Source organism: Sitophilus oryzae, unplaced genomic scaffold, assembly GCF_002938485.1.
Source record: "Sitophilus oryzae breed Bouriz unplaced genomic scaffold, Soryzae_2.0 scaffold_177_pilon_pilon, whole genome shotgun sequence".
Lineage (NCBI taxonomy): Eukaryota > Metazoa > Arthropoda > Insecta > Coleoptera > Curculionidae > Sitophilus > Sitophilus oryzae.
This window is the reverse complement of record NW_022146479.1, coordinates 367,270-380,591: the sequence shown is the minus strand read 5'-3', so window position 1 is coordinate 380,591 and position 13,322 is coordinate 367,270. Positions and strand designations below refer to the sequence as shown.

Genomic DNA, 13,322 nt, shown 5'->3' with positions numbered 1-13,322 from the left:
ATGAGCCGAGTACAAAAAAATAGATGTAGATTATCTAGTAAACATTTTCAGTGCGTAATGGGACAGTTGTGGCTGTAGTAATATTGGGTCTATAAAACCTGAATGTTATGCAGAAAAATTCCCTATCAGTAGCCGTCCAGCTATAGGTAAACTGGTATATCTGAATCTGTGGCTATTGAGCAAAGTTAATCTATACTAATATATAAAATCCTTAAGTGACTGACATACTGATTAATCACGATCCTGCTCAAACCACTCAACGTAAGAAGCTCAATTTTGGCATACAGGTTGCTTCTAGGGTGTAGAGGTTCGATAAGAAGGGATTTTTCGAAATTCCAGTTCCAAGAGGGTGAAACCACCCCTCAAATATTACAATATTTTTTATTTAAAAAACAGTCAAGTTTCCGAAAAAACGCTTAAACACGTATATTTTATTTTGGTTTATTATATATTTTAAGATTTTTTAAAAATGTATACAGGGTGTTTCGAAAAATCTGGTCATTGATTAATCACGATCCTGCTTAAAGCGCTTGACGTAAAAAGCTGATTTTTGGAAAACAGATTGACTTTAGGGTGTAGAGGTTCGATAAGAAGGAATTTTTCGAAACTCGAATTCTAGGGGGTGAAACTATCCCTCAAATATTAAAAATATTTTTATTTAAACCGGTGAGTTTTTTCTTTGAAAAAAAAACTCTTAAACACGTATATTTTATTTTGTTGTTTTACATATTTTAAGATTTTTTATAAATTTATACAGGGTGTTTCATAAAATATGACCAATGAGTAATCACGATTCTGCTTAAACTGCTTGAAGTTTAAAGCTGATTTTTGGTAAACGGATTGACTGTGGGGTGTAGAGGTTCGATAAGGAGAGGTTTCTCGAATCTCAAATTCCAAGAGGATAAAAACACCCCTCAAATATTACAATATTTGTTATTTAAAAAACGGTTAGTCTTTCAGGAAAACGCTTGGGCAAGCATAATTTATTCGGTTTTTTTTACATATTTTGAAATTTTTTAAAAAACCATACAGGGTGTTCCAAAAAGTTGAGTAATTTCTTAACCACGATTCTGCTTAAACTGCTTGACGTAAAAAGCTTATTTTTGGCAAACGGATTTTTCAAGTCAAATTCCAACGAGATGAAACTACCCCTCAAATATTACCAAGTTATATAATAATATCGCCATATCGTTTTTTCTCATGCTGACATAAATGTGAGAAAATTTTATCTAGTTTGTATGTTAATGGAAATTCTTGCTTTGCTTTATCATCACCATTACAGATGATTAATTCGATGCGAACGAAGTTGCTGGTACACGCTAGTATTAATATAAATTAATAATAACAAAACATTGCTAACTGATTACTAATTATATAGTAATATAACTACTTATTAATGATTAATAAAATATTTTTGATTTGTCATGGCAACTATCATATTTTAAGATAAATGAATTGAAAAAAAGTGTAAAATTTTAAAAAATCAAAATAAGTCGCGAACTATTAAAAATAGATATATAATTTACTTCATAAAAGTTGAAGAATTTTGCAAAATCTATTAAAATAACTTATAAAATCGAGAGTGTGCTATTTAAAAAGAGATATTATTGGTATTAGATATAGATATATAGATAGAGATTTAGATATAATTGAGATATTTTAATTTTAAACAGTCGAAATTCATAAATATATTTTGGACACCCTATAACATCTAACACAAATATCTTAACATATATCTTTTTCTTCGTCTCTATAACATAAAACCTCTCCTACCAAATTTGAGTATTCCAACTTCAGAAACAATAACGTCACTCACTGATAATTTTTTACCATACCGAAATCTAACTTTAATTAAACAAATTGAATTACTACAAAATCTATTAATTTTGGTTTGGGTATATAACATAATATATAGAAAAGTTACAGAATTTTACGCAGGATCTAATAATAAAATAAAAAATAATACACACTGCTAGTGCTAGTTTTCCATTTAAAAAAGTATATGTTATATCCGGTATGCTTTTTTGAAGCACCCTGTATACTCTGCCATAATTATAAGCCCAGTAGTTTTAATATTTAAGTTAGTTCATACCCCAATAGAGCTCAGTGACATTTGAACAAAACTGTCATTTGTCAATTTTTTCAGTTTTTTAGTTTTCAGTTTGTCACTTTTTTTTCAATCTGAGTTTTTCACTTTTTTTATAACAAAAATAATTTTCAAATTCTTACCTCTTTTTTGTTGTTTCAGGTTTCAGCTTACCTCTCTGGATTAAATGAAGTCGCTGCTGACAACTAAGTTCTTTAAAGACTTGAAAAAACAACCCAACTTTCGATAATTTACCTCATTTTTATTCTGTAACGTCATTTTATTATAACTCAAATTATTCTATTGTCTTGCTGTATTCTGTTATATTTATAACAATATTACAATACTTACCACAAAGAAATTCAGTTAAAAAATTTTAGATTATTTTTATAAAAATGTTTTAGTTTTAAGTTTATATTATACCCGCATATTTTTTTGGTAATTTATCAATAGTTTAATATAACGTACTTAATTATAACATTCTAAAATAATTAATGTTAACGTAACCTTCTTCTTGTTAACGTTAAAATAAATTATCAAATACTGTGTAAAAAGGAACCATCCAGTTCTTTTTTGTCTATTGGATAATATAAAATGTATTTATCTTCTAATTATAGTAGTGGAAGAATATGTAACTTCTCTATGTCGGTAACAATGGAATCTGCTTTAGAGTTTAACAAATTTTTGCCAATGAAAATACTCGCTGGTGAGTGTGAGAACCACCGCAGGTGAATTATTTTATGTATTTTACCAAAAATGATATCATTAGTAGTCAATTTGTCAAACTTAATGTATAATAAAATGAAAGTTCATGAAATAAACTTACTTTTTGTCACTAAAATTGTCCAGTTTATTACAAAACGTATCCTAGATTGTTTGCCATTTATTTGATACTACATTGAACACATAGAACAATTAAAAATATGTTGTTGTCATGAAAGCCATCAGAAACTATCAAAATACTTGGAGAAATAGTCAATAGAATTATTTGACGGAGGTGTGAAGAAAATAGGGCAAATTTTCTCCATTTTATAATTAACAAGTACTTAATTTTGTAAATTGTTTAGTGTTTATTTAAAGCAGTTTGTTTACTTAGCAAAGAAAAATATTTTATTTTTTAAAGATACTTTAATCCCTATTTTGTAACTTGTCATCATATATAAAATAAACAAGTTTAGATTGGAAACACAAAACATCCCCCTTTAGAACTTCGTCTATCATGTTAAGAAATGAAAGCAAAGAATATACTATGGGAATATACCTAGCTAGAAACTAGAAAAAGAATGGACTCTGCCATACTGAAAAATGGTCCTACAGAAGTGGCGCCATCTATTGAGCAGGGCTTGTTTTAAATGGATCGAAGCGCGGGCTTTTTAAATGGGCGTATTTATTGAATTTTACTCTAAAATATAATTAAATTTGATTATTAAATCTTATTTTTTACACAAATTCAACAATACTAATAACAAGTATCGTTGTGATGTGTAAAAAATAAAATTTAACAGTATAATTTATTCAATTATTAAATAAAATTAAAGCCAAACTTGTGTAAATATTATTTATTATTTAAAGTTTTTATTTATAAGTCAAATATTTAAACATCGTTTATTATAATAAAACAAGACCAACGTAATACGCCCAAAGGTTTGTAAATGGAGTAAATATAAATAGGTATTTAAATGATGGCAAAAATAAAAGACTTACATTATATTTTTAAGGCCACAAACAAAAGGAATTGTAAGGGAATTATCTAATTAAAACACATATAACAAATTACAGTTTGAAACACATTTTGATAATCATTTGATAATATTATGATTGGCGACTATTACTATGACAACGACAATATTTTTTGAGAATTTGACAATAGTATGACAATGGCCGTTGGAAACTATGGAAACTACAAAAAAAATTTTGATTTAACGCCATCTGGCAATTACTAGTAGCAAGTTCTTAACCTAAAAATTAATTGCCTAGCGCCTGAGGCTGGAACTATTTTATTTGAAATTTCCGTGGAAACGGTGGAACCGCTTTTGCTATTTTACTTTCCCGCCCCTGGTCACACCATCTCAAAAATCGATTATATGAAAACTCGTACTGAACCTTGGGCTTGTTGGGTAATAAATCAAAAGTAATTCTATTAGCCGCTTCTTCAATTTCTGCTGGGAAACACACAGTTTCTTGATCACTTTCCATCATTTTACAAGAGTTGAGGCACAAATTTGACATTAGTTGACAACAAATGATCGAATGTTTGGAATCTTTCAGTTACCGAAGCAACCATAAACTTTATAATTAATTTGATTTCAGAACGTTCAGGATAACATATTATGAATTAAGTTTGATTTTCATGCATCCGTTATACGTTGATACGATGGTCCGACGGTGCTCTGATTGGTCATAGCGATTTCGCGCCACTTTTCATCCGTAAATATTCTACTTGAGTCCGCCAAAGGATCCGTTCATACGATAAAGGACGTTTTGACACTTTTTTGACAAATTTAATCTAGCTTTAATAAAAATATAAGTAAAATAGCAAAATCGTTATGGAAACGAAAATATAAAATAACACCAACGTATATCCGATATACGAGGCATGAAAATGCAATAATTTTAAAAACTGCGTTATTTTCTAACCAATCAAAGTCTTTAAATTCTACCAATAACATTTATATCGTATCAACGTATCGTCGGACAACGGATGCATGAAAATGAAGCTTTATTCATTAACGTAAAAAGTAATAATACCTTGATATACACAATCATAAACTTGTTTGTAGAAAAAATAGTGTGTGTGTGCTAAAATATTTAAGTGATTTTGTTTTCTTCGAAGGGATGGGACACTCCGCCTTCGGCGTCGTATCCCAAGCTTCCCTTCTCATGTTAGCATCATCAGCAGATGATTATAAACTCAGTTTATAATCATCTGCTGATGATGCTAATATGATTAGCAAAACGCGCGTCCAGTGTAAAAGTAAAAGTGTTTTGGTGTATTGTGGTGAATTAGTGTTTTTATTTTGCTGCCTGCCTGCCTGGAAACTATGGAAACTACAAAAATGATTTTGATTTAACGACATCTGGCAATAACTAGTAGCAACTTCTTAACCTAAAAATTAATTGCACTGCCACCTAGCGCCTGAGGCTGGAACTATTTTATTTTAAATTTCCGTGGAAACGGTGGAACCGCTTTTGCTATTTTACTTTCCCGCCCCTGAATGAAAGTAGATAATAAAGCGCCTCTCGTGTTTGTTCGCACTCAAAAATTTCAATTAATGCCAGTATATATTAATATATTTTTTAAATTTACATTTTTTTAATTGTAAAGTAATATATTACATTTAGATGGAATATATTACATAACAAGTATGTCAATTACAGGATTATAAGCTTGTTTTCTTAAATTTTTCAAATAAAACCAATTATAAAATTTCAATATATGTATATTTGTCGTAGGTATGAAAAAAGTAAAATATAAAATGGACAAACGCTTACTTACATTGCAATAAAACTTCCACTTTTAGTTTTGCAATCCAAACGCAATATTTCTATTTCACAAATAAAAATATCCGACAACACTAAAATCACTGAAACTTCCGCAGCTGACAACGAAAACTGAAAAATAAAACGGCACGTTTTGGACCTGCATATCAACATTACGGTGTACTATTATGTGTTTGTTGTTGAAATAATATAAAATATCTAATTATAACTTGTAAATTTTAATATTTTAACATGATTTTAACTACTTTTGACAATACCTAACTTTTTGTTATCAAGATGCCATTTTAGACGGCAACTGACATATTTTATATGTCATAATATTTGAATCTTAAACATATTTAACATATAATTCAAATTACTATAATGCAATTTTATACTAAGAAAACATTTATACATTGACAAAATACAACAAAGTCTAATAATATAGTTTGAAAACAGTGAATATTGAATTAAAATTGAAAAAGTTAAGCGCGACCCCTTGTGTCAAAATTAGATGATTAAATTTTCGCAATTTTTACACCATTTGATGACCGGTGGCGCCTCTAGTGTTTGTTCGGGCGGTTGGGCTTTTACTCCCGCTTATGGCCATTAAAGAAAAAGTTCTAAAGGGGGATGTTTTGTGATTGGAAAGTGCCCATAAGGACAATGAAAATATTATTTGGCGCTATTTTTACAAGGGTCGCTCTCCAAAGCTTTTGATAATTTCGGAGCGGTTCGGCTTTTTCCGCAATTATATCGTCAAATATTGTTTATTCAAATTTATTACTATTTTCTTTTAATTTTTTAAATAAAATACAGTGTGCTGCGTATAAGAAACTTTATTTTATATAAGGACATGTATGAAATACCTATGAAACATTGGAAACCGACGTTATGCCACAATCCACGATGGTTTTTGCAGTTCACTTTTTCACAATTATCACGGGTTTGAGTAAATAAAATTTAAATTAAACTCACAAGATAGCAATAATTACTTTGAAAATAGACGCTTTAAACACTTTTCGGTATTTTTTCAATAAGGGTGGTTTAAATTTTAGAAGGTCTTATAATTTTTAGAGATTAGAGTCTGACTTAGAGATTAGAGTCTGATTTTTAGATTATTAGAGTCTGACTTTGACAAGAGAAAATTATTTCTGTTCTTGTTTGGCGGTTGTTCTTAGCAACCGCTATAGCAGCGCTCTACAACGTATACGCTCCAAAATATAAGTATTTCTTTTATCTATGTTTGTCATGAGAGTATTGTCATGAGAGCAAAGCATGAGAGCATAACTTAAGATATTTTTGACATACATTTTTCTGCAATATGGAGAAAACTCATTCATCATTTTTAAAATTTACATGGGATTTCCTATGTTAAGGTAGACGATGCAATATTAACATTAACTGTTGCGTGTTAAAATATATTTTAATAGTAATATACAAAATTTATACATAAATTCTCTATAAAAGTGAAGGCTTTCGCAGCATTGGTTTTGGTGGGAGTGGAGGTTTCAAAAATGTTGGTACGGGTGGTACATTAGGCGGATGTTTGGGTATAGTTATATTCTGGAGTTCTATCAGAGCCAGTCTAACGTCCATCATAACAAGGTTGTTCAATTCCTTGTGGTAGTATTTACTAAGTTGAGCCATATTTCCTAAAAGTAATAGTAGATATACAGGGTGGCGCACCTCATTCGCCTCGGTTGATTATACGCAAAACGGAAAGATGTAGAAACAAAATATTTTATGGAAATATGTGGGGAGGCAATGTGCACAATTTAAAATTATTTTGAAATATATAGGGTGTCTCAGAACTAAGATCCATACCAAAGTTATATTTTTTCTTATGGAACACCCGGTATTTTATTTCATTTTTGGATTCTTAAGCCCAAAAAAAGGCATTTATTATAGGGGTTAAATATGTTTAAAATCTTTGGTTTTTGAGATATTTAAAGATATTTAAATATGCATGCTACAAAAGAATGGATTATTAGCACCCTGTACATTACTTTTCAGAATTAATTCTTGTGCTGAGTTTAAAGGTAAAGAAATAAACTTTACTGAAAAATATTATTGCTTGCTTAAATTTATACAGGGGTACGAAAAATGGGTGATCTATTTTAAGGATTTATTTTACATAAAAGCTTTGTTATTTCAAATGCAACACCCTGTATTTTTTTAAATAAATCGAAGCAGATTCAAATGCTCTTTCAAACTATATTAGGGTTTCCTATACCTATCTATCTCAGGTTTTAAATAAAAAGCGATTTTTAAATAAAATGCAATCAAGATGGCTGGTATCGCCATGGCAATTTTCTAGTGACAGTTAGTAACTATATTCAAAATCGACATTAGTTTATAGACTTTATTTAAATCTATACCAGTTTACTTTTATTTAATTGACCTACAACGACAGGTTTCTGCCTAATAGGTTTTTTATAAACTACACCAATTCTGCGAAATAGGACAAGTAATTTTTCAAAGGAAATCTTATCAGAAAGATTCCTATTTGGATATCTTTGAGCATTAGCTCTTGAGGCCAAGAAATAATTTTCCTCGCAAAACAAAATCACTAGTAACTAGTAGCATATCTATTCGTTCCACCAGCAGATACATATGGCTTTATTTTTCTTCATAAAATAAAGAATACTTATTAAAATCTTGTGGGTAAATTTTAGTAAACTGTTTAAATAATAATGTCCATACACTAATGTCGATTTTGAAAATAGTTACTGACTGTCACTAGAAAGAGCATTTGAATCTGCTTCAATTTATTTAAAAAAATACAGGGTGTTGCATTTGAAATAACAAAGTTTTTATGTACAATAAATCCGTAAAATAGATCACTAATTTTTGGTACCCCTGTATAAATTTAAGGAAACAATAACATTTTTCAGTAAAGTTTATTTCTTTACCTTTAAACTCAGCACAAGAATTAATTCTGAAAAGTAATGTACAGGGTGTTGATAATCAATTCTCTTGTAGCATGCATATTTAAATATCTTTAAATATCTCAAAAACCAACGATTTTAGACATATTTAACCCTTATAATAAATGCCTTTTTTGGACCCAAGAATCCAAAAATGAAATAAAATACCGGGTGGTCCATAAGAAAAAATATAACTTTGGTATGAATCTTAGTTCTGGGACACCCTGTATATTTCAAAGTAATTTTAAATTGTGCACATTGCCTCCCCACATATACCCATAAAATATTTTGTTTCTACATCTTTCCGTTTTCGTATAACCAACCGAGGCGAATGAGGTGCGCCACCCTGTATTATTAATACATGTTTATAATGTGAGCAGAACCTTAATTGATCACCATTAACCGAGATAAGGAGATATAATATTATCGATATAGTTAAAAAAATCCTTAATGTCATTATTATACAGGGCAAGTCTTAAATAAGTGAAAATATTTTTGGGTAGTATATCGCGATAAAACATATTTTCTCTTTACCGTTTTTCAAATAAATCCAAAATAACCGAGTTATTTTACTTTGGAAATTTTCCACCACCAATTATTTTTTTTTGATCTTTTCTGGATTTTCTTTCTTGTAAATTTAATCTATTACCTATGTTGCCATATTATTAAGAAATTATGTTTATTAACTATAAAAAGTTCCAAATTTGTCATTTTTTTTCGCGAAACAACCCTCATAGTAGTGTTTCTGGGGTCGAAATATACCACCCCTAAAAATATTTGCACTTATTTTTGACTCACCGCGTATATGGGGTTTGTAAACAAACAACATTATTATTAGTGATGGGATCACTCGAGCGAAAATTCGTTCGAGTACTCGATTATGAACGAGCAATGCAAGCGACTCAATGAACGAGCGATGCAAGTGACCAGTTACGCGCGACGAACGCAAGCGATCCTAAAATGAAATAAAATGAAATCCGATTTTAATGTGACATACTCGATAAAAAGACGAGCGAATTTTCTACATATATTGCAGGTAGCAAATTTATACGACGTTATCCGTTGCGTATCTGAGTGACAAAATTTTACGACCTACATCGACAATGCTTTGAAATAAACTAAATCAAGCGAATTAGGCTAAGAACATAGTGGAGCGACGAGGATAGCGGCGAGCAAGCAGCGCGATACCGCGTCGGGCAAGCCTCGAGGTGCTGAAACATAGTAGAGCGGCGAGGAATAGGGAGATACTTGTGCAAATTTATTATTTTCATTTGCTTATTGATAATTTAGAATGTTAACAGTGGCTTAAATTCTAGGCAGTAATGTCGCAAACATTTGGTTAGATCAAGTTTTTAAAAACCCGAGAAAGTATGGCAAGTTTTATAACCTTTACGAAAATTTGTTGCCACTTCATATCATAACTTATCTAAAATATACTGGTTATGGTGATACTGTCTTTCTGATCATTTTCTATAGTGCGACAAAGCGACGAAAAAAAAATTATTTAAATCGATCTTGCCGCTCGATCTAAACGCTCGAGCAGATCGCCTTTACTATGTTCGCACGTACTTTTCTTCACAGGTTTGTTTTGGACGCGATGTCGCGCTGCTTGCTCGCCGCTATCCTCGTCGCCCCGCTATGTTCTAAGCCTTACTCGTCGCTCGTCGCTTGCTACTTGCCATTCATCACCGAAAAAATATGTGCTCTGCGCACGCAACTTACTGCTTGGCATTACGAGTACAACGAGCGACGGGCGAAAAACCGTATTTTTAAATACGAGCGATATTTCGCTCGAGCGATCGCTCGATTATTGAACTCGAGTACTCGATTATTGAAATTAGTCGGTTTTCCCATCACTAATTATTATTCCTAAAAACTATTGTTTACTATTACTTTTTGAAAGCAGAATTAAGGCATCTGACCAATAGGCGGCAATTTTTTCATCTTTACCAATAAATTTAACTACTTCGGCGTGATTGATTATGATGGAAAAAGCCAGTTTTGGATCGCATCTAGAAACATTACACTATTAATATACAGGGTGAAAATGAATTAGCAGGAAATTTTATATAAAACTACATTTTTTAATAAGTTTTTTCCTTAGATTAAGAATTAAAATAGATAGAGCAAGTCATTCATAAATTCACAAAATCGAGGTGCCTACATCGTTTTATCGGTGAGTGCCCCCACTACCATAGTTTATGGACAGCGGAGTAAAGAGGAAAGTGGTAGGGGAGTTTACAGCCGAAGAGCATCAAACAGGAAAAGTTTTAGGCGAATCGTAGACGGCTGGCTTTTTTACATTTTCCATTTCATATACCAATAGATCCTTCATATTTTTTGACAGCTGTACAAATATATTGCCATGCGCCTTCTAAAAAGAAAGATTTATTTTTTGCAGACATATACAGGGTGGTCCAAACTGTATTCCCGAAACTTCAGCGGCATATTTTGCAGATAAAAATAAGTAAAAAAGTTCGTATAAATGTATGTCCTAAAATGCTTAGATACAGGATGTAGAAATTTCATTTTTATTTCGATTTTTTCCAAATAATTTTTGAAGTTACGTCAATATTTGGATGAAAATTGGTGTCTGGGAGATTTTTGACATGAGAAATTTAATTTTGATTCCAATATGACTCCTACTTGTAGAGGGTGTCACCTACATATTTTTTAACTTTTTGAAGAGTAATAACTTTTCGTCCGTACCTGTATAAAACTACCGAGTAATAAAATATACATTTTCGACGTTCTTTACGTAAAAAAGGTCTCTTGGTAAAACACGCTACGATTAATCGTTCTCGAGATATTTGTAATCAAAATTATTTCGACATATTAATTTTTTTTAATTATTTTTAATAATGGAAACTCTGGTCTTTATTATTTTTGCTTTTGGTTTTACCTTTTCCTGAACTTTTGGAAAATGTAATCCAGCTAGAAGGCAGTTAATCCGTTGTTGGTATACCACACCTTCATTTTCTACTATAAACTTTTGTCTCATTTCTTTAATACACGGATGATATTCAATCATATGTATTAAGTTTGCTTCCTTTACATTCTGTAAAAATATACCATTTATAATAATAATTATAATAGTTTATATTATATATTTTTTTCCATCATATAACGGGTGTTTCTCAAAAGTAGCTCACACCTATAACTATTTTATTTTTTCAGATAAAAAAACGTCATTTGGTGAGTTAGTATATGACATAAATTAGGATTGATTCACGTCATTCAATTGTTTTCGGTCACTTTCTGTTTCACCGGAAATGACTACAACTTTTGATTTTTAAATGACACCCTCGGCATTTTTATAGTTTATTCGATAGAAAATGACACTCTGAATATAATGATATATCATATGTCAACTTTTGACGTTCAATCTAGAGAGTCATGGCAGTGTTAAAAACACTAATTTTATATCAAGGAGACTTGAACATATAGATTTCATCGTCTAATATTTTTCGTTATTAAAAGATGCCCAAATCGTATTTTTAATCATATCTCAATTTTTTCAAATGGAACTAGGGCGGCATATTTGGAAACAGCATTTTTTACGAATAAGTTGTTACCACACACTTGATATTTCGAGTCAAATTATCGTTATGAACCGCAAGTTACAATTTCAAATCACCCATATGCAAAAATGTCAAAAGTTGACGTATGATATGTCATTCTAGATAACATATAATATAATTTTCTATCCTATCATCACACAAAAGTGTTATTTTCTATCAAATAATGTAAAAAATACCATGGGTGTCTTTAAAAATCAAAAGTTATAGAAATTTTTAGTTAATAAATTTTAGAAAAAATTAAAAAAAGTATAGGAGGTGAGCGGAGGTGAGCAACTTTTGAGAAACGCCCCGTATACATGAATAAAACCGTATTACCTGTATCTTTTCAATAACAATTTGAAATGAAATGTTGGACAAAGCGTCGGTAAGTTTTTGGAAATCTATAGGTCTGGTCTCCAAAGCGATCTGTATTTGTTTCTCTAAAATGTACATAACCTAAATAATTAAAGAAAAATTGAGGATTATTTAAGATCCTGGATTTTAAATTCCTTGTACAATGTGTCTCAAATTTAAGGGTGACCATTGCGATCTCGGACACCATAAGAGATACGAAGAAGGGGGAATAATAGATATTTATTTAAATAAATGTATAAAAACGATAAAGACCAAATAAAACTTGAAGAATAAGCAAATTAAAAACCAGAAAATAGCCAAAGAAATAATAGAAAAACAATAATCAGCTGACACACAGACTTAATACACTGGTGAGTTTATTTTGATTCTTGCGTTTAGGCGGTATCGAAATCACCGTTCTGAATACTGCTCATGAACGATTACAATAAAATTCTGGTTGGAACGCAAAAAATATCGTTCTTTAAATAGTCCAGCAAATAAGGACACGAGAAGATTCAAGTGTCGTCAAAAGTTTTAAAAAATTCAAGGATTGTTGAGTTGTTTGGAAAAAAAAGATTTTTTTGAAAATTAATTTTATTTTTTCCTGTCGTTTTTTAAACTAATTTCAAGTCCGGCTCTGTTTTTTTTTAATATTTAATCTATTCATCGTTACAATATTGGTAAGCCTTCGACTAAAAATGACGTGGGGTAAAACCTTGAATACGGAAAATTAAATGCAATAAAAAATAAAAAATTGGCGCCGGGAGGCACGTATAGCCGCCCATACTAAAATATGTTAATAAAAAGTTGGTAGGCAGTTCTTTTAGTTTCAATTATCTCAAAAACTGCGACTTTGACTGATTTTGATGTTATTACAAATTTTGTTGCAAATATTATTCTTAAAAATCTTAA

General features: G+C 30.6%; 2 protein-coding genes across 3 annotated transcripts in view; one reads left to right on the top strand and one right to left on the bottom strand.

Annotated features, from left to right (window-relative positions):
* Positions 1-2,927, top strand: part of LOC115882148 (short neuropeptide F-like) — a 111,838-nt gene extending 108,911 nt beyond the window's left edge. The window contains exon 4 of the mRNA XM_030900015.1: positions 2,249-2,927. Coding sequence (XP_030755875.1) covers positions 2,249-2,296 — 48 coding nt within the window. The 3' untranslated portion in view covers positions 2,297-2,927. The remainder of the gene's footprint in view (positions 1-2,248) is intronic.
* Positions 2,928-6,971: 4,044 nt separating this feature from the next.
* Positions 6,972-13,322, bottom strand: part of LOC115882173 (engulfment and cell motility protein 1-like) — a 61,219-nt gene continuing 54,868 nt past the window's right edge. The window contains exons 13-14 of one of the 2 annotated variants that reach the window (XM_030900057.1): positions 10,390-10,508; positions 6,972-7,221 (exon numbers count right to left, since the gene is read on the bottom strand). In XM_030900057.1, the coding sequence (XP_030755917.1) occupies positions 7,028-7,221; positions 10,390-10,508 (313 nt within the window). In that variant the 3' untranslated portion in view covers positions 6,972-7,027. The remainder of the gene's footprint in view (positions 7,222-10,389; positions 10,509-13,322) is intronic. The other variant, XM_030900058.1, reaches the window with a different exon arrangement.